The sequence below is a fragment of the Symsagittifera roscoffensis genome, chromosome 3 (genome assembly GCF_963678635.1).
Source record: "Symsagittifera roscoffensis chromosome 3, txSymRosc1.1, whole genome shotgun sequence".
Taxonomy (NCBI): Eukaryota; Metazoa; Xenacoelomorpha; order Acoela; family Convolutidae; genus Symsagittifera; species Symsagittifera roscoffensis.
This window is the reverse complement of record NC_087064.1, coordinates 32684249-32697834: the sequence shown is the minus strand read 5'-3', so window position 1 is coordinate 32697834 and position 13586 is coordinate 32684249. Positions and strand designations below refer to the sequence as shown.

Genomic DNA, 13586 nt, shown 5'->3' with positions numbered 1-13586 from the left:
CCCCATCACTTTTTGTTACATGGTTTGTTTATTAAAAAAAAACTATTAAATAGTTTGTTTTCAGATAAAAACAAATGCTAAGGGGTAGCCACTTGTGACACCTATAATTTGAGTTTATTCTGTTACATTGATTATCGCTGTTTGCTGTTCTGGGCATCTCACTTTGTGGAGACTGTCAAATACATCATAAAGTCGACAACTCAGATTAGTTTTTTCCTTTTTTTCCTCCGACTTCCCTTCCTTTTTTTCTCGTTCTTTGATTTTGAATGGGACATATTGTTGAAGCAAGTTCACATTACAATTATGCTACACGCAAGAAAAATCGCTAAAAGACAAAATTGACGAAATATAAAGTGAATCCACGCTAAATTTGAATTACCACGTGGCTGTACCGGGAAAAAAATTTATTTTCAGCTCCTGAGAAAGATAAAAAGATTATTTTGTGGCACGACCTCAAATATAATTCCACTACCGCACATCCTTCAAACGAGTTTAAGCCCCTGAAGTTTCACGAACCAATCACCAACCTTCAAAAGTTACCAAATCTCTACGCGACTGTTTAATGCAAGAGAGAAATCGACTTACATCTTCTAAGATTGGAGAACGCTTGACGTTCCAGTTATCAACCTCAGTGAACACACTCTCACCAGCACGGAAAAGTTGGATGGAAGTGTCATACGATCTTACAGACAACTGCATCAATCTGCAAACCAAGAGCTACGACAACTTGCAATAACCCTACACTTCTACCCAAACAAACGGAAACCTTCGAAGAGCAGAAGGAAGGCCAAGCAAAGAAGACTTCAAGAAAGCATCGATCAATAGAGTTAATGCTTTTATTTAAACTTGGTGTACTCTTTTGAGTCTTCGATTCAGGGTCCCAAGTTATATTAAAAAAATGCCAAACTGGGGTAGTCTTTGAGTTTTTCAAAGATTCAGGGTCCCAGACAATACCCATTCTTCAGTCTGGTGAAATCTTTGAGCCTTTGACTCGGAGTACCAAGCGAAGTTGATGAAGAGTTCTAAAATTATTGGTACAAGAAACCGTATGAAGTCCTCAAATGAATCATCTTGTAAGTCTTGAAGCAATATTGTCTAGAAACGGATATCAGCGACCTAATAAGAATTGGGAAAAAACGAGACGACAAAAACAGAATAATCATACTGAAGGTACCAAAAAAATGGAAGTAGAGAGCAATCTTGGCATCAGCAGCATTACAATCCTCCTGCGTTCTTCAGCAAAGAATTAACAAAAGAAGAAGCTAAAATGGAAAACAATGACTTGGGACGACATCGGCTAATTGATGCTGAGAGTCACTAAAAACAAAACCTTCGCGACAGGAAGCTATATCTACGAAAAAAAGACCATCTTAAATGGTTGACCTTTCAATTAGGAACACCGACAACTACTTGAAAGGCTTTGGACTCAACATTCGTAGCCTCATAAATCGAGAAAAAATAACAAAACTAACAAACTTTATAAATACTGGCCTGGTTGACTTTTTCATGATAACAGAAACCTGGTTATAACCAACTATTTATCACAGTGAGCTCTTTCTTCTAAAATATACCCTATACAGACCTGATCGCAAAGAAAACAATTTCGTTTCAAAACACGGTGGGTGTCTCAATGCAATGGAAAAGACTTTCATATCCGAAGAATTAGCACTACAAAACTCAATACCAGGAGCAACATTCGCATGCTCACTAAAACATAAGGACAATAACGTACTTATAATCTGATTCATCAACCCACTGGTCCCATCACAATACTACTGTATTCAACATCTTTGAGATAATAATTCTATCAAAAAATTATAATACAACTTCGATATATGGTGACTTCAACATAAGCGACGTTGACTGGTCAGACTATAAATTAAACGATACTGAAACTGGAAAACTGATTTACCTTCTCTTTGAAAACGATATGCAGCAATTGGTAGGTTTCCCGGCATTATCAACTGGGATACTAGACTTGATATTTACAAACACGAACACCGAAATCATTTTCTGCAAAAAAGCAGTGAAGGTCAAACCACAACTCAATAATACTCAAAATCAAACAGACGAATTTTGTTACAAACTATTAAAGAGCTGGAGTTTCGTCGGCAACTATAAGCTAATCTTAAGCTGATTTCGGCAGTATCTCGCGAGACATTGAATCTTATCCATTCAATGGAATATACTAGAGTAATATAAACGTTCTGATCGAACAATGGTATGTGTGGTTGAAAAACATTGTACTGAAACACACACCGCGTAGAACAAAACATCGCTCAATATTATCCCCACGGATAAAACCCGAAACATCACATATGCTAAAGAAACTAAACACAGCCAAACTCAAACACTCACAAGACCTGCGCAAAGTCAAGAAATCACAGGACGCATAAGAAGAGATCAATGAGGATAAATATGAAAATGAATCAAAGCTGGCGGACACCAGATCAACTTATTTAAATACTATCAAAAATTGGAAATTTAAAAACAACACTCATTTCAGTGCCAGTTCATTATAAAACTGATTGCGCAAACGATCCTCCAACTCATTGTAAAGTATTCTCAAAATCTTCCACAAATCAACGGCATTTGAACCTGATAACTCACCACCGATTATGCAACCATTTAATGATTTCGATATATCGCCCGAGAGATTCATGGACATCTTATCCGACTTAATAACAAGAAGGGCTAGTGGATCAGACCATCTCCCATGAGTGCTATACAAAAGCTGTGCAAAAGTATAAGTAAATCGTTTAGTCAAATAATTTATAAAGTCAAACAAACCGAAATTTTCCCAAAATACTGGAAAAAATTAATTGTGAGTCCACTCCACAAGAGGGACTCAAAATCAGAAGTAGAAAATTATAGGCAATAATCTCGAACGATGTCTGTTCATTTATCTGTTCAGACACCAAAAACCAATTTTCCACGTTTCTCAAAACGCTTAACAATGGGAGCAAAGTCAACATCATATACACTGACTACGAAAAAACCTTTGATGATGTTAATCACGGCATACTAATGTCGAAACTGTTCAAATTAGGTGAGAGGGCGGACTTTTAAACTAACGAAATCATATCTAATCAACAGATAACAGAGCCTTAAAGTTTGTGGTGAATTATCAAAACCAATTCTGGTAACAAGCGGAGTGCCCCAAGGGTCAATTCTAGCAAGTCTGCTATTTGTTATATATAAAAACGACCTAACAGAGGTAAGTAAAAACTCTTTCCCAGATGTCCGCAGATGACGCAAAATTAATTTCAAGTGACACAAAAAGCCTTAGATTTTAAATCGATCTCTCAAGAGGAAAAAAATGGAGCGAAGAACATAAAGTACTTCTGAATATGAAGAAATGCTTACACATTTCCATGACAGACTCGAAAATGCCTGTTACTTCTCTGGCAAAAGAATAGAGAGAACGAACACTCAAAAAGACTTGAGTGTTACAATATCAGCTGATCTGGAGTGGGATACACATAACAAGGCTGCAGTGATTAAAGCTTTAAAAGTACTCTTTATGTTGAAAAGAAGCTCATCAAGACTAGAATCAAGAACCAAACTAAATCTGTACAAGTCAATGGTTGTCCCTGACGTCCTATAAGGAAGTCCCTGCTGGTATTGGAAAACCAAGAAGTATTAGAAAATGCACAGAAAAAGTGATTTAAGTGGATCCAAAATGACTACTCAAGCAAAGTAAATTACAAGAACTTACTTCTAAAAGACTCAAATTCTACCTATATCTTTGTTTGTCCAATTTCAAGACTTTTTATCCGAACAAGCGGACAAGTAAACAAACTTCGGAAGAGTGTGAAATTCAGGGATAGAATCGGACTGAAGAAAGGAATACTACATCACTTATGGCGATATTTTGAATCAAACTATAATGAAGTAACCTCAAACACATCGCGAATATAAGGGTAGAGATCCCTTGCATAGTGCGGCTAAATACATGATAGAGAATTTTATGCATAGATATTGACACGAAATGTCTTTTGGCTATTATTTTGCTCAAATTTGCGTTTTTGACGAAATTTTTTTATATGATCGAAAAGATATAATTTTCCGAATTTGAAATGTAATGTATCTTTTCAATCATATAAAAAATTTCCGTCAAAAACGTAAATTTGAGCAAAATAATAGCCAAAAGACATTTCGCCTCAATATCTATGCATAAACTTCTCTAAAATATTGGAGCGTTTTCAAAAAAAATCATCACGGCCTATAAAAGAGTCTGAACTACGTTCATCGACTGTAATAACAAAAAAAAGTGAGCATGAACATCTTTTAAACATTTGGCAAAACGGAGCTCTAAAAGCCTCATAAAAGGAAAGTACTAGAAATGGTTTTTTGAATAGACGGGCGAGTTTCTTTGAGATACATACATGTTCGGGAAGCAAACACACTGAATACAATTTGAAAATTCAGCTGATACATGAAAACTTGCCTGTCTGAACTTCTGTGATCCCACTAGTTGCGCAACAGTCGATACACTCGTTGTATCGTTCAACTCTTTGCATCCGAAATAAGACTTCATGTCTTTGTCCTCTTCAAAGACCCGAATTAGCTCGGCGTAACATCCCACAGCTTTCCGACCACTTTCAAACGGAAAAATTTCAGCATCCATTATGCATTTTGAGAACTCGATCGAATCAACTATCATGGATTCGATTTTCATAACCGCAAATGGGGTGTCGATCGTGGAACCATCCGAGAGATGAAAAACGGCATTGATTTTGTCAATTTCTACCGAAGCAATTTGTTTGTCGTCATTCTAAAAGCGTTATGAATCTTCGATTTTTTTTCTCTTAATATAATTCAAAACCTTCCAAACAACCTCAGTTTTTTGAAGCCAAAATCACATTTTAAAAAATTGTTGTTTTCTAGCTCAGCTATTTTCATTGGTAATCGCAATTTGCTTCTGCAATTGAAGCGCCAAATTTCTCAAAGCAGAGACATAAATTGATGCGTAGTAAGTTTATGGGCGACTTTTTTGCTTCGTTTTGTATATTTATAACTCATGTAGCTTACCATTAGAACTACACCTTTCAAGTACTCGTACGTGTGAGGGTCTAAATCATCGAGTTTCAGTTTGTACGACCTAAACAACATCATAACTAACACCTCACAAACGATTAAACTCGAACCATTTTCAATTACATGGTATATTAGCATGTACACCAACCGCAAGTTTTTCAAACACACACTTTCTTCTTTTTCCGTCTCAACAGGTCCGACGTCCGGAGAACAAACTAAAAAAAAAAACAGATATTTTGTAAATTGAAGAACAGCGAGCGATTTTTTCTTGAATTTAAACAAATCAGCTGCAGTATATATGGAAACACGAAAATGAGCCGATATAAACTAGACAAAGGTTGCGCCATTTTAGGTGCAATATGCACGCTTTTAGTAACTTGCTGTATAATTGCTCGAACTGTACCAGAATAGTGGTATCTGGAATTGATATCCGTTTATCCGGCAACTGTCTGATTCCGGCACGGATATATGGTAAAATTGCACCGGATAATTACCAGATACTGACCGCGTTTTTTTTTTTCGAAAAAAAATTCGAAAAAAAAAACGCTGAAATCAAAATTAGAGTATAAGATGACTCAATCAAAATTTAGACGACTATCAAGTAAAAATACCAGTTGTAAAATTACCAGCAAAAGCATCAGCTCTTTGACTATGTGGGAAAATGTGTATCAAAACAAATTACATCATGATCATACGCAATATCAACTTGTTGCATTCATGTACATCGAATTCGATCAATTATTTCATCGATTTGGCATCTATCCGGTATCCGGTTATTATCCGGTGCATCTGGTAAGTTTTACACAGAAGCGAAGCTGCGCTTCACAAACGATTGCGAGAAAACGACCAAAAAGCAGCTCTATCGTGTGAAATCAGAAAAAGAAGAAATAAGCCTCGAATTAGCAAAAGCTCGGCTACGTGTAGGATTCGAATTTGCGCCCTAATGCAATCAAGAGATTTTGAGTTTCACGCACTATCCACTCAGCCACGCAAGCTTAACAACCGACAAATACTAGTCACGAATAAAGCAGCTACATATGCTAATAAATTGCCAATGCCATTCAGCAAAGTGGCACCAAATACAAACAGACTCAATTTTCAAGTAATAATTTGAAATATAACAAGCTCAAGACATCCACACTAACTTTGCATGTAACAAATCGCAAAGCACAAAGCCACATTATGTACAAATTATGTATTTAAAAAAATTGCGAGATATATTGAGTTAAAAAATTTCTGAAATCGAGTTTTCATTACTGTTATGTTGTTTGAAACAAATCACTTTTTTTCGGTTAATTTGATGAATTAAAAATGCATCAACTGTGTTAACTTATTATTATTTGAATGTCAAAGCACATGCTATCAAAAAGCAGTAAAGGTGCCTTAAAATTGGCACCAATGTTTGCGACTTAGGTTAGAAAAAAAGAAGGTTCGTACTAATACACTCGCTTCGCAAAAGTAATTGTCCTGTATCCGGTATTTTCAAAAATGCGTGCAGGGCCCATCTCTAATAATTCTTACATAATTATGACGGCAGGACAGTCTACCCGGCTTCAATCTATTCTAAGCCCTCCTTCTACCCTATACCATTATACCCTATATAGAAATCAACAATATACCAATCTACATAATACCAAATTACCCACATAACTCTAAAGTGATGAGTGCCAAATACCCATTCTAAAGTACCCAAGCACATTCTATCCTACCCGGTAAACTTTTCCTAGAACTACTAATCAGGAACCTTGGGTAAATCCTTTTAGCTAAAACTCCTTCAAAGAGGAAGTAAAGATTATCATTACCATAAAAAGCTCGGTAAAATTTGATAGAGACACAAAAATAATGTTTTCCAGCTAAGTTTTATCGAGTACACATTTAAAAAAAAAAGAAACTATGAAACATGCGACATGAAACTATCGCATCAAAGGTCTAAAAGATGTCATCTAACCAACCTTCGATAACTCCAGCCTGGAAACTCTCTTTGGAACGCAACAGGGCAAGACTGAAGGGACCTGGATCCAGGACACAGCCACTCTCAATGCATTTCTTCACAAAGGAGATATCTAGTACCCTGAAGCCTGAATGAAGTGCTTTCTTGCACTTGGAGTTCTTCGACAAAGAAGGGTCAGAGATCAACAAAGCGAACACCTAAATAATCTCAAAAATTCAAGAAGATGCGTAAAAATTCCTTTCGTATTGAGCAAATTATGAAATTCTTAATTGTCTTAATAAATTCTAGATTGTCTAAATTATTTTTAGCACAGTACCTGCTTGCTGACAATGTAGGACACAATCCCTCCATTGTCCTTGACGAGGGTTTTGACTTCGTTCTTAAAGCCGAACGTATCTTTGGTCGAAAACTCAAATGCAAACTGCAGACCATCAAATATCATTCTGAAAGATAGCGACGTGAACTTAGCGATGATTCAAAACAAATTGACGCAAATTGAATGATTAATTCAGCTAAAATGAAACTGGCAGCGCATATTGAACTCAGACAAAACATACATCCAAACACTACGAACGGATCATAAACAAGACTACAGGTCATTATCATAGTGATTCACGATGGTTTTCGCCAACCTGAGTTAGATAAGTTTTGAAATTGGAAGTAGTCACAAATTCAACAGGAGGGCAAAATAATCCATTTGAATTTTAAGTATTTTTATTATGAAAACCTTCGGTTCACCTTACGTTTTTGTTATCAACTAAACTTCCGGTGAATTCGAATAAAAATCTCACTAAAATAATTTAATTCAGATAAAATTTCAACCAGCGTGAAAGTAATACGGATAAAAGTTTTGGTATAAACATTTGGAAACTGGGAATCATCTAAGTTCTGCCATAAAAAAATTGTAGTCACTTGAAAAACTATAAACAATTTTCTTACTTAAGGTCAAAACTCAGTTGTATGACTGAAGGAAAAACCAGTGCTTTTTTCAATTAAATTTGTCAAAACAAAAACGTTTTTCAATTATACTACCTCTTAACTTTCAAAATGATCCAAGCTCTTTCCTTAGAGACTAGATACTTTCAGCCTTATGAACTTAAGACTTCAAGACAATGAGGAAAATTAAGACTTCAAGACTATTTATAAACAATGAGTCAAACAACCTCATCGAGCACAAATCCAATTCCCCGGAAAAAGGAAACTACGAACCAACCGAATAAATGAGAACATCACTACCAAGAATGCTTAGCAAATGCGGAATCTGGCCATCAGTGTGGATACCGGATAACCTACAGCAGCCAGAAAAAGACCTCCATGTGCTGTTTTTGCTTAGAGTCGACACTCAGTTGAGTTGGGATCTTACAAACGCTCAAAAAGCTCAAAGAACAGGTCACCAAACTGATAGTCAAATCATCCAATGAGGAAAAAAACAGAAGGTCAGCATTGAAGAGGTTAATATGAAAACAAATCAGCGTATCGAAGAATTCCCAGCAATGAAGAATCGAACAAACTGCTATATTCAAATATTTTCAAAGGTATCAATCTTGAAGAAAAATTGCAAGAGGGAACGTGAAAAGAACATCGTGATCTCGGGCATCTCAATTAGTGACCAGGCTAAATCCGATGTCGTCCAGATCTGCATGACTTTAGACACAAACTTCAAAGAGGAGCCAAATGAATCAATGAAAGCCTTCGGTGGCAGAGAGAACAAAAAACTGATCCGAATCACGTTTAAAGCCACAAAACACAAATTGAAAATCCTGAAAAACACCAGAAAAATGCGAACACGAGCAAATCGGAAGCTTTTCATCAACCCAGACCTTAACAAACAGCAACAGCAAGAAAAATTTCAGCTGAGAACTGCGCTAAAAGAAAAACTAAATAAGAAACCGGAAATGAATCACTTCATCCGCAAAAGGAAAATCATTCCAACAAATATAAAAACCAAGCATGACTACAAGACTAACGCAAGAACCTATCGCTCCTCTTTTTGAACATCGAAGGAACAAAACTAGCTACTAAACTCACAGACGAACTAAAGAAAATGACATTCTTCTGCTAACAGAAACGATGAGCTTCCAAGAATTAGAGATTTCAAACTTTATATGCAGAAACTGACCCGCCAAGAAATGGTGTAAAAGACGCCCTATCGGGATAATCGCTATTGCATTAAGCCAAAGTCTAGCGGACCGTGCCTTAATAAACTACAAAAAAGAGTATCATAAGCATATCCCTTGACCCAACTAAACTAACAATAATGCCACCAAGAGTGAAATAGAGGATATATTATGAGAAATTTCAACAGCCCTCAAGCACTCATCAGTAGTCAACGAAATACTTTTTGCCGGAGACCAACTATCACCTGGACATTCAATTTACCAGAACACATGCGCTATTGGAGATAATGAAGCGAAAGGATATATATTACATGAACAACCCACAAAAAATTATTTGCAGCTGCATGCGAGGTAACAGCACAATTAATCTGTGCTTCAGTATTACCCCTCTAGACCTAGAAATCATAAAAAAACTATTTTACTGAGCACAAACATTCAAATTAACCACGCCTGTAACCCATCGAGAAAAAAAGTCTCGCATGCTAAAACAAAATGCGACCACGCCGCACTGGATTCTGGAACACAAAGTATTATCAATTCAATAAAAAAGACAATTTAACCACACAGTAGATCAAACTTCCGATAAAAAGAGCAAATTCTCCAAAGAAACGCATATCGAAACCATGGTTCGATAAAGAAACATGCAAGATTCATAAATCAACGAAATCCTGGAAAAAAGCAAATATAACTCCGTTGTACAACAAAAAGGCACCAAATCCGATCTAAACAACTACAGAGGAATAGCGATCCTCCCAACAAAATCAAAAACTTTCTCCCATATATTACACCAACGCCTTACTGTATGGTCAGAATCGTTGCAGATCCTATCAAAAACCCCAACATGGCTTCAGGAAAAATATATCTACTTTCACGGCGGCAAGCATTATTATATGAAGAACTATGTCGAACACGATCGAATTGAACAGAGAGGGTTTCCTGCAAGAACCTATGACACAAAACATCGGACTTGCGCAAGGGCAGAAACTTTTGCCCCAACAATTCTCACTACTTAATGCAGACCTAGACTGCATGCTCACAAACTGCGTAGCCGAACCCATTTTTCAAGCCGACAACCTCGCCATAAGTACCAGAGAAAACAACATCATAAACACGACCCTAGAAAAACTGAAATACTACTGCATAGCTAACTCTCTTCCAGTGCACCCAGGTCAAACCAAAGAAATCAAGTTCTACAGAGGCCGACGCATCAAAAACTCTGATTACTGTGAGTACGACGGCAACAAAATTGAGTTCGTAAACACAATCAATCATCTTGGGGTAATACTACAGTCCGATCTCAAACCTCTGAGCCATCTAACTCACTTGAGAACAAAAGCCATAAAAGCTACAAACATACTAGACACAATAGTTGACCTGACAAAAATAAACTTAACCACTGCGACTACATCGTTTAACAGTATCATCGTACCATCCGCCTCATACGGCCATCACATATTTGACGAAATTAACTATGATAAGTGGGAACACCATAAGAAAAAAGGTAAATAAAATGTTCTACAAAAAATGGGCTGGTAAACCAAGACGGCTATTAACAACATCCCTCATTGTACATAAATTCGGCGATGACAGTTTAAAAATTGCAAGGGCAAGGATTAAAAGAAGATCCCAAATCGCGTACTACTAGAGCAACGGGTGTCATAACAAAATTTGCTTTATAAAAGGTTGTTACTCAATAACAGATAGCGTCTCGATTTTTTATGTAATTTTGTCAACAAATTATAACCCAACACAACCATCTAAAACACTGTCAAAAATACCGGAGGAAAATCTGATGAAGAAGATTAAGGTTGTACTCTACGAACTCCACCTCCCCAAAATAGCAACGAAAAAGATGAGAAAAATGTTACGAGCAAAAAATGAAATTCCATGAGACAGAATTAGACAGAAAATCCACTCCCAAACTATTCCTAACTTTTCTGTACTTTTCTATGCTATACATTGATGGATATTAATACTGTGAAACTATTTCTCAAGCTGTCTACTTAACACTATCTCAATCTTTTCAGTTTCAGAAATATTCCAGAATAAACACAACTGGACCCACATTCAAATCAAAACCAGGGATCGGTGCCTCAAATGGAAGCGTACAGGGTCAATGTAACAGCTGAATTCGTTTAAAAAATAACGGGTCAATGTAACAGCTGAATTCATTTAAAAAATAAGGGATCTCTAACGATCCATCAACACCACAAACAGTAACACTGGCTTAACTTCTACTGTCAGACCTAACTGGAGAAAAGCACTTGATATTTACGCAATGTCCCAGTATAACACGAACTGATAAAAATGAAAACAATTTACTCTTTTCATTAAAGTTTTAAGTAAATGAGAAGTATATGTTCTTATTATTGGGGAAGCTTGTAGAACCTTATGTAATTTTATGCGCAAACTTGATCCGTGAGTACTTTGAAATTAAATTGTCTTCTATTTGGACAACCAGCAAAGTCTATGGTAGATAGATCTAAAAAATAGCTAACCTAGGAATTTCCACTAAATTCTTTGAAAAACTATACAAAATGATAATTTCGAACACGATCGAATTAAACAGAGGATTTCCCGCAAGAACAAATAACAAAAAACATCGGACTTGCGCAAGGGCATAAACTTTTACCCCTACTATTCTCACTATTTAAAGCTGATCTAGACTGCATGCTCACAAACTACGGAGCCTAAACCATTTTTTAAGCCGACAACCTAGCCATAGGTACCAGAGACATTAAGATCATAAGCGTAACCCTACAAAAAGTGAAACACTACTGCATAGCAAACTCTCCTCCTGTGCACCCAGGTAAAACCAAAACTATGAAGTTCTACAGAGGCGGACGCATCAAAAAGTCTGACTACTGTGAGTACGACGGCAACATTAATTGAGTTCGTAAACACAAATAATCATCTTGGGGTAATACGTAAGTCCAATCCCAAACCTGAGCCATCTAGGTCACTTGAGACAGAAGCCATAATCGCTACAAAAACACTAGACACAATAGTCGACGTAAGAAGAATAAACTTAACCACTGCGACTACATCGTTTAACTGTATCATCGTGCCATCCGCCTCATACGGCCACCACCTATTTGACAATGTAAACTATGCTAAGTGGGAAGACCATAAGAAAAAAGTAATAAACATTTTCTTCAAAAAAATGGGCTGGTAAACCAAGACGGCTATCAACAACATCCCTCATTGTACGTAAATTCGGCGATGACAGATTAAAAACTGCAAGGGCAAAGATTGAAAGAAGATCCCAAATCGCGTACTACTAGAGCAACGGGTGTCATAACAAAATTTGCCTAATAAAAGGTTGTTACTCAATAACAGAGATAGATCTCGATTGTATTTGTACTTTTGCCAACAAATTATAACCCAACACAACCATCTAGAACACTGTCAAGAAATACCGGAGGAAAATCTGGTCAAGAAGATTAAGGTTGTACTCTACAACTCCACCGCACGAAAATAGAGCAACGAGAAAGAAAAGAAATTCGTTACGAGCAAAATTGAAATTCCACGAGACAGAATTAGACATATAAAATCCACTCCAAAACTATTCCAAACTTTTCTATGCTATGCATTGATGAAAATCAATACTGCGAAATGACTTCTCAGGCTGTCTACTTACGACGTTAATACAATCTTTTCAGTTTCAGTATTATTCCAAACTAAACATAACTGACCCACATTCAAATCAAAACCAGGGGATCGGTACCTCAAAGGAAGCGAACAGGGCCAATGTAACAGCTGAATTCATTTGAAAAATAACGGATCTCTAACAGTTCACCGACAGCACAAACAGTAACAACTGGCTTAACTTCTACTGTCAGAACTTACTGGAGAAAAGCACTTGATATTCACGCAATATCCCAGTACAACCCTGATTAAAAAACAGACAACAAAATAGACAACGGATAAAAATGAAAACAATTTTCTCTTTCCATTAAAAAATATTTAAACAAATGAGAAGAATATGTTTTGACAATAGGGGAAGCTTGTAGACCCCTATGAAATATTATGCTCAAATTTGATTCGTGAGTATTTTGAAACGACATTGTCTATTCTTTAGACAACCAGTAAATTCTATGGTGGATAGATCTTTACTTGAGACTGAAAAATTATTCGTGCATAACCTCGAAATAATACAGGAAGTTAAGCATCATCAACATTATCTTGTTGTTCATGCACCAATTCTGGAATTCATTCGTATTTGGCAACTGCTTTCGTTTGTGGAATAAATTTTTCTGTCCATTCAAAATCAATATGAGTCCTGGATCGCAATGATTTGCTTATGAATCGTGGATCGCATACTCCTTTAATAGATGAAAATTGGGAGATCTCATGCGACCATTCATAAAAGAGCATCGATAACTAAAGCAAGGCGCACCAGACTGAGGCTTTAATTTACAATCCTCTAAAAGAAGCTCATGTCTGCTTCCATTGAGGAAGCCATGTAAGAACCAACA

At 36.5% G+C, this 13586-nt stretch overlaps 1 protein-coding gene across 1 annotated transcript in view; it reads right to left on the bottom strand.

Annotated features, from left to right (window-relative positions):
• The window catches only part of LOC134841669 (protein mono-ADP-ribosyltransferase PARP4-like), a 109368-nt gene extending 101878 nt beyond the window's left edge, over positions 1-7490 (bottom strand). The window contains exons 1-5 of the mRNA XM_063857704.1: positions 7308-7490; positions 6993-7188; positions 5189-5255; positions 5035-5104; positions 4451-4777 (exon numbers count right to left, since the gene is read on the bottom strand). Of these exons, the coding sequence (XP_063713774.1) occupies positions 4451-4777; positions 5035-5104; positions 5189-5255; positions 6993-7188; positions 7308-7433 (786 nt within the window). The 5' untranslated portion in view covers positions 7434-7490. The remainder of the gene's footprint in view (positions 1-4450; positions 4778-5034; positions 5105-5188; positions 5256-6992; positions 7189-7307) is intronic.
• Between the last annotated feature and the right edge of the window lie 6096 nt (positions 7491-13586).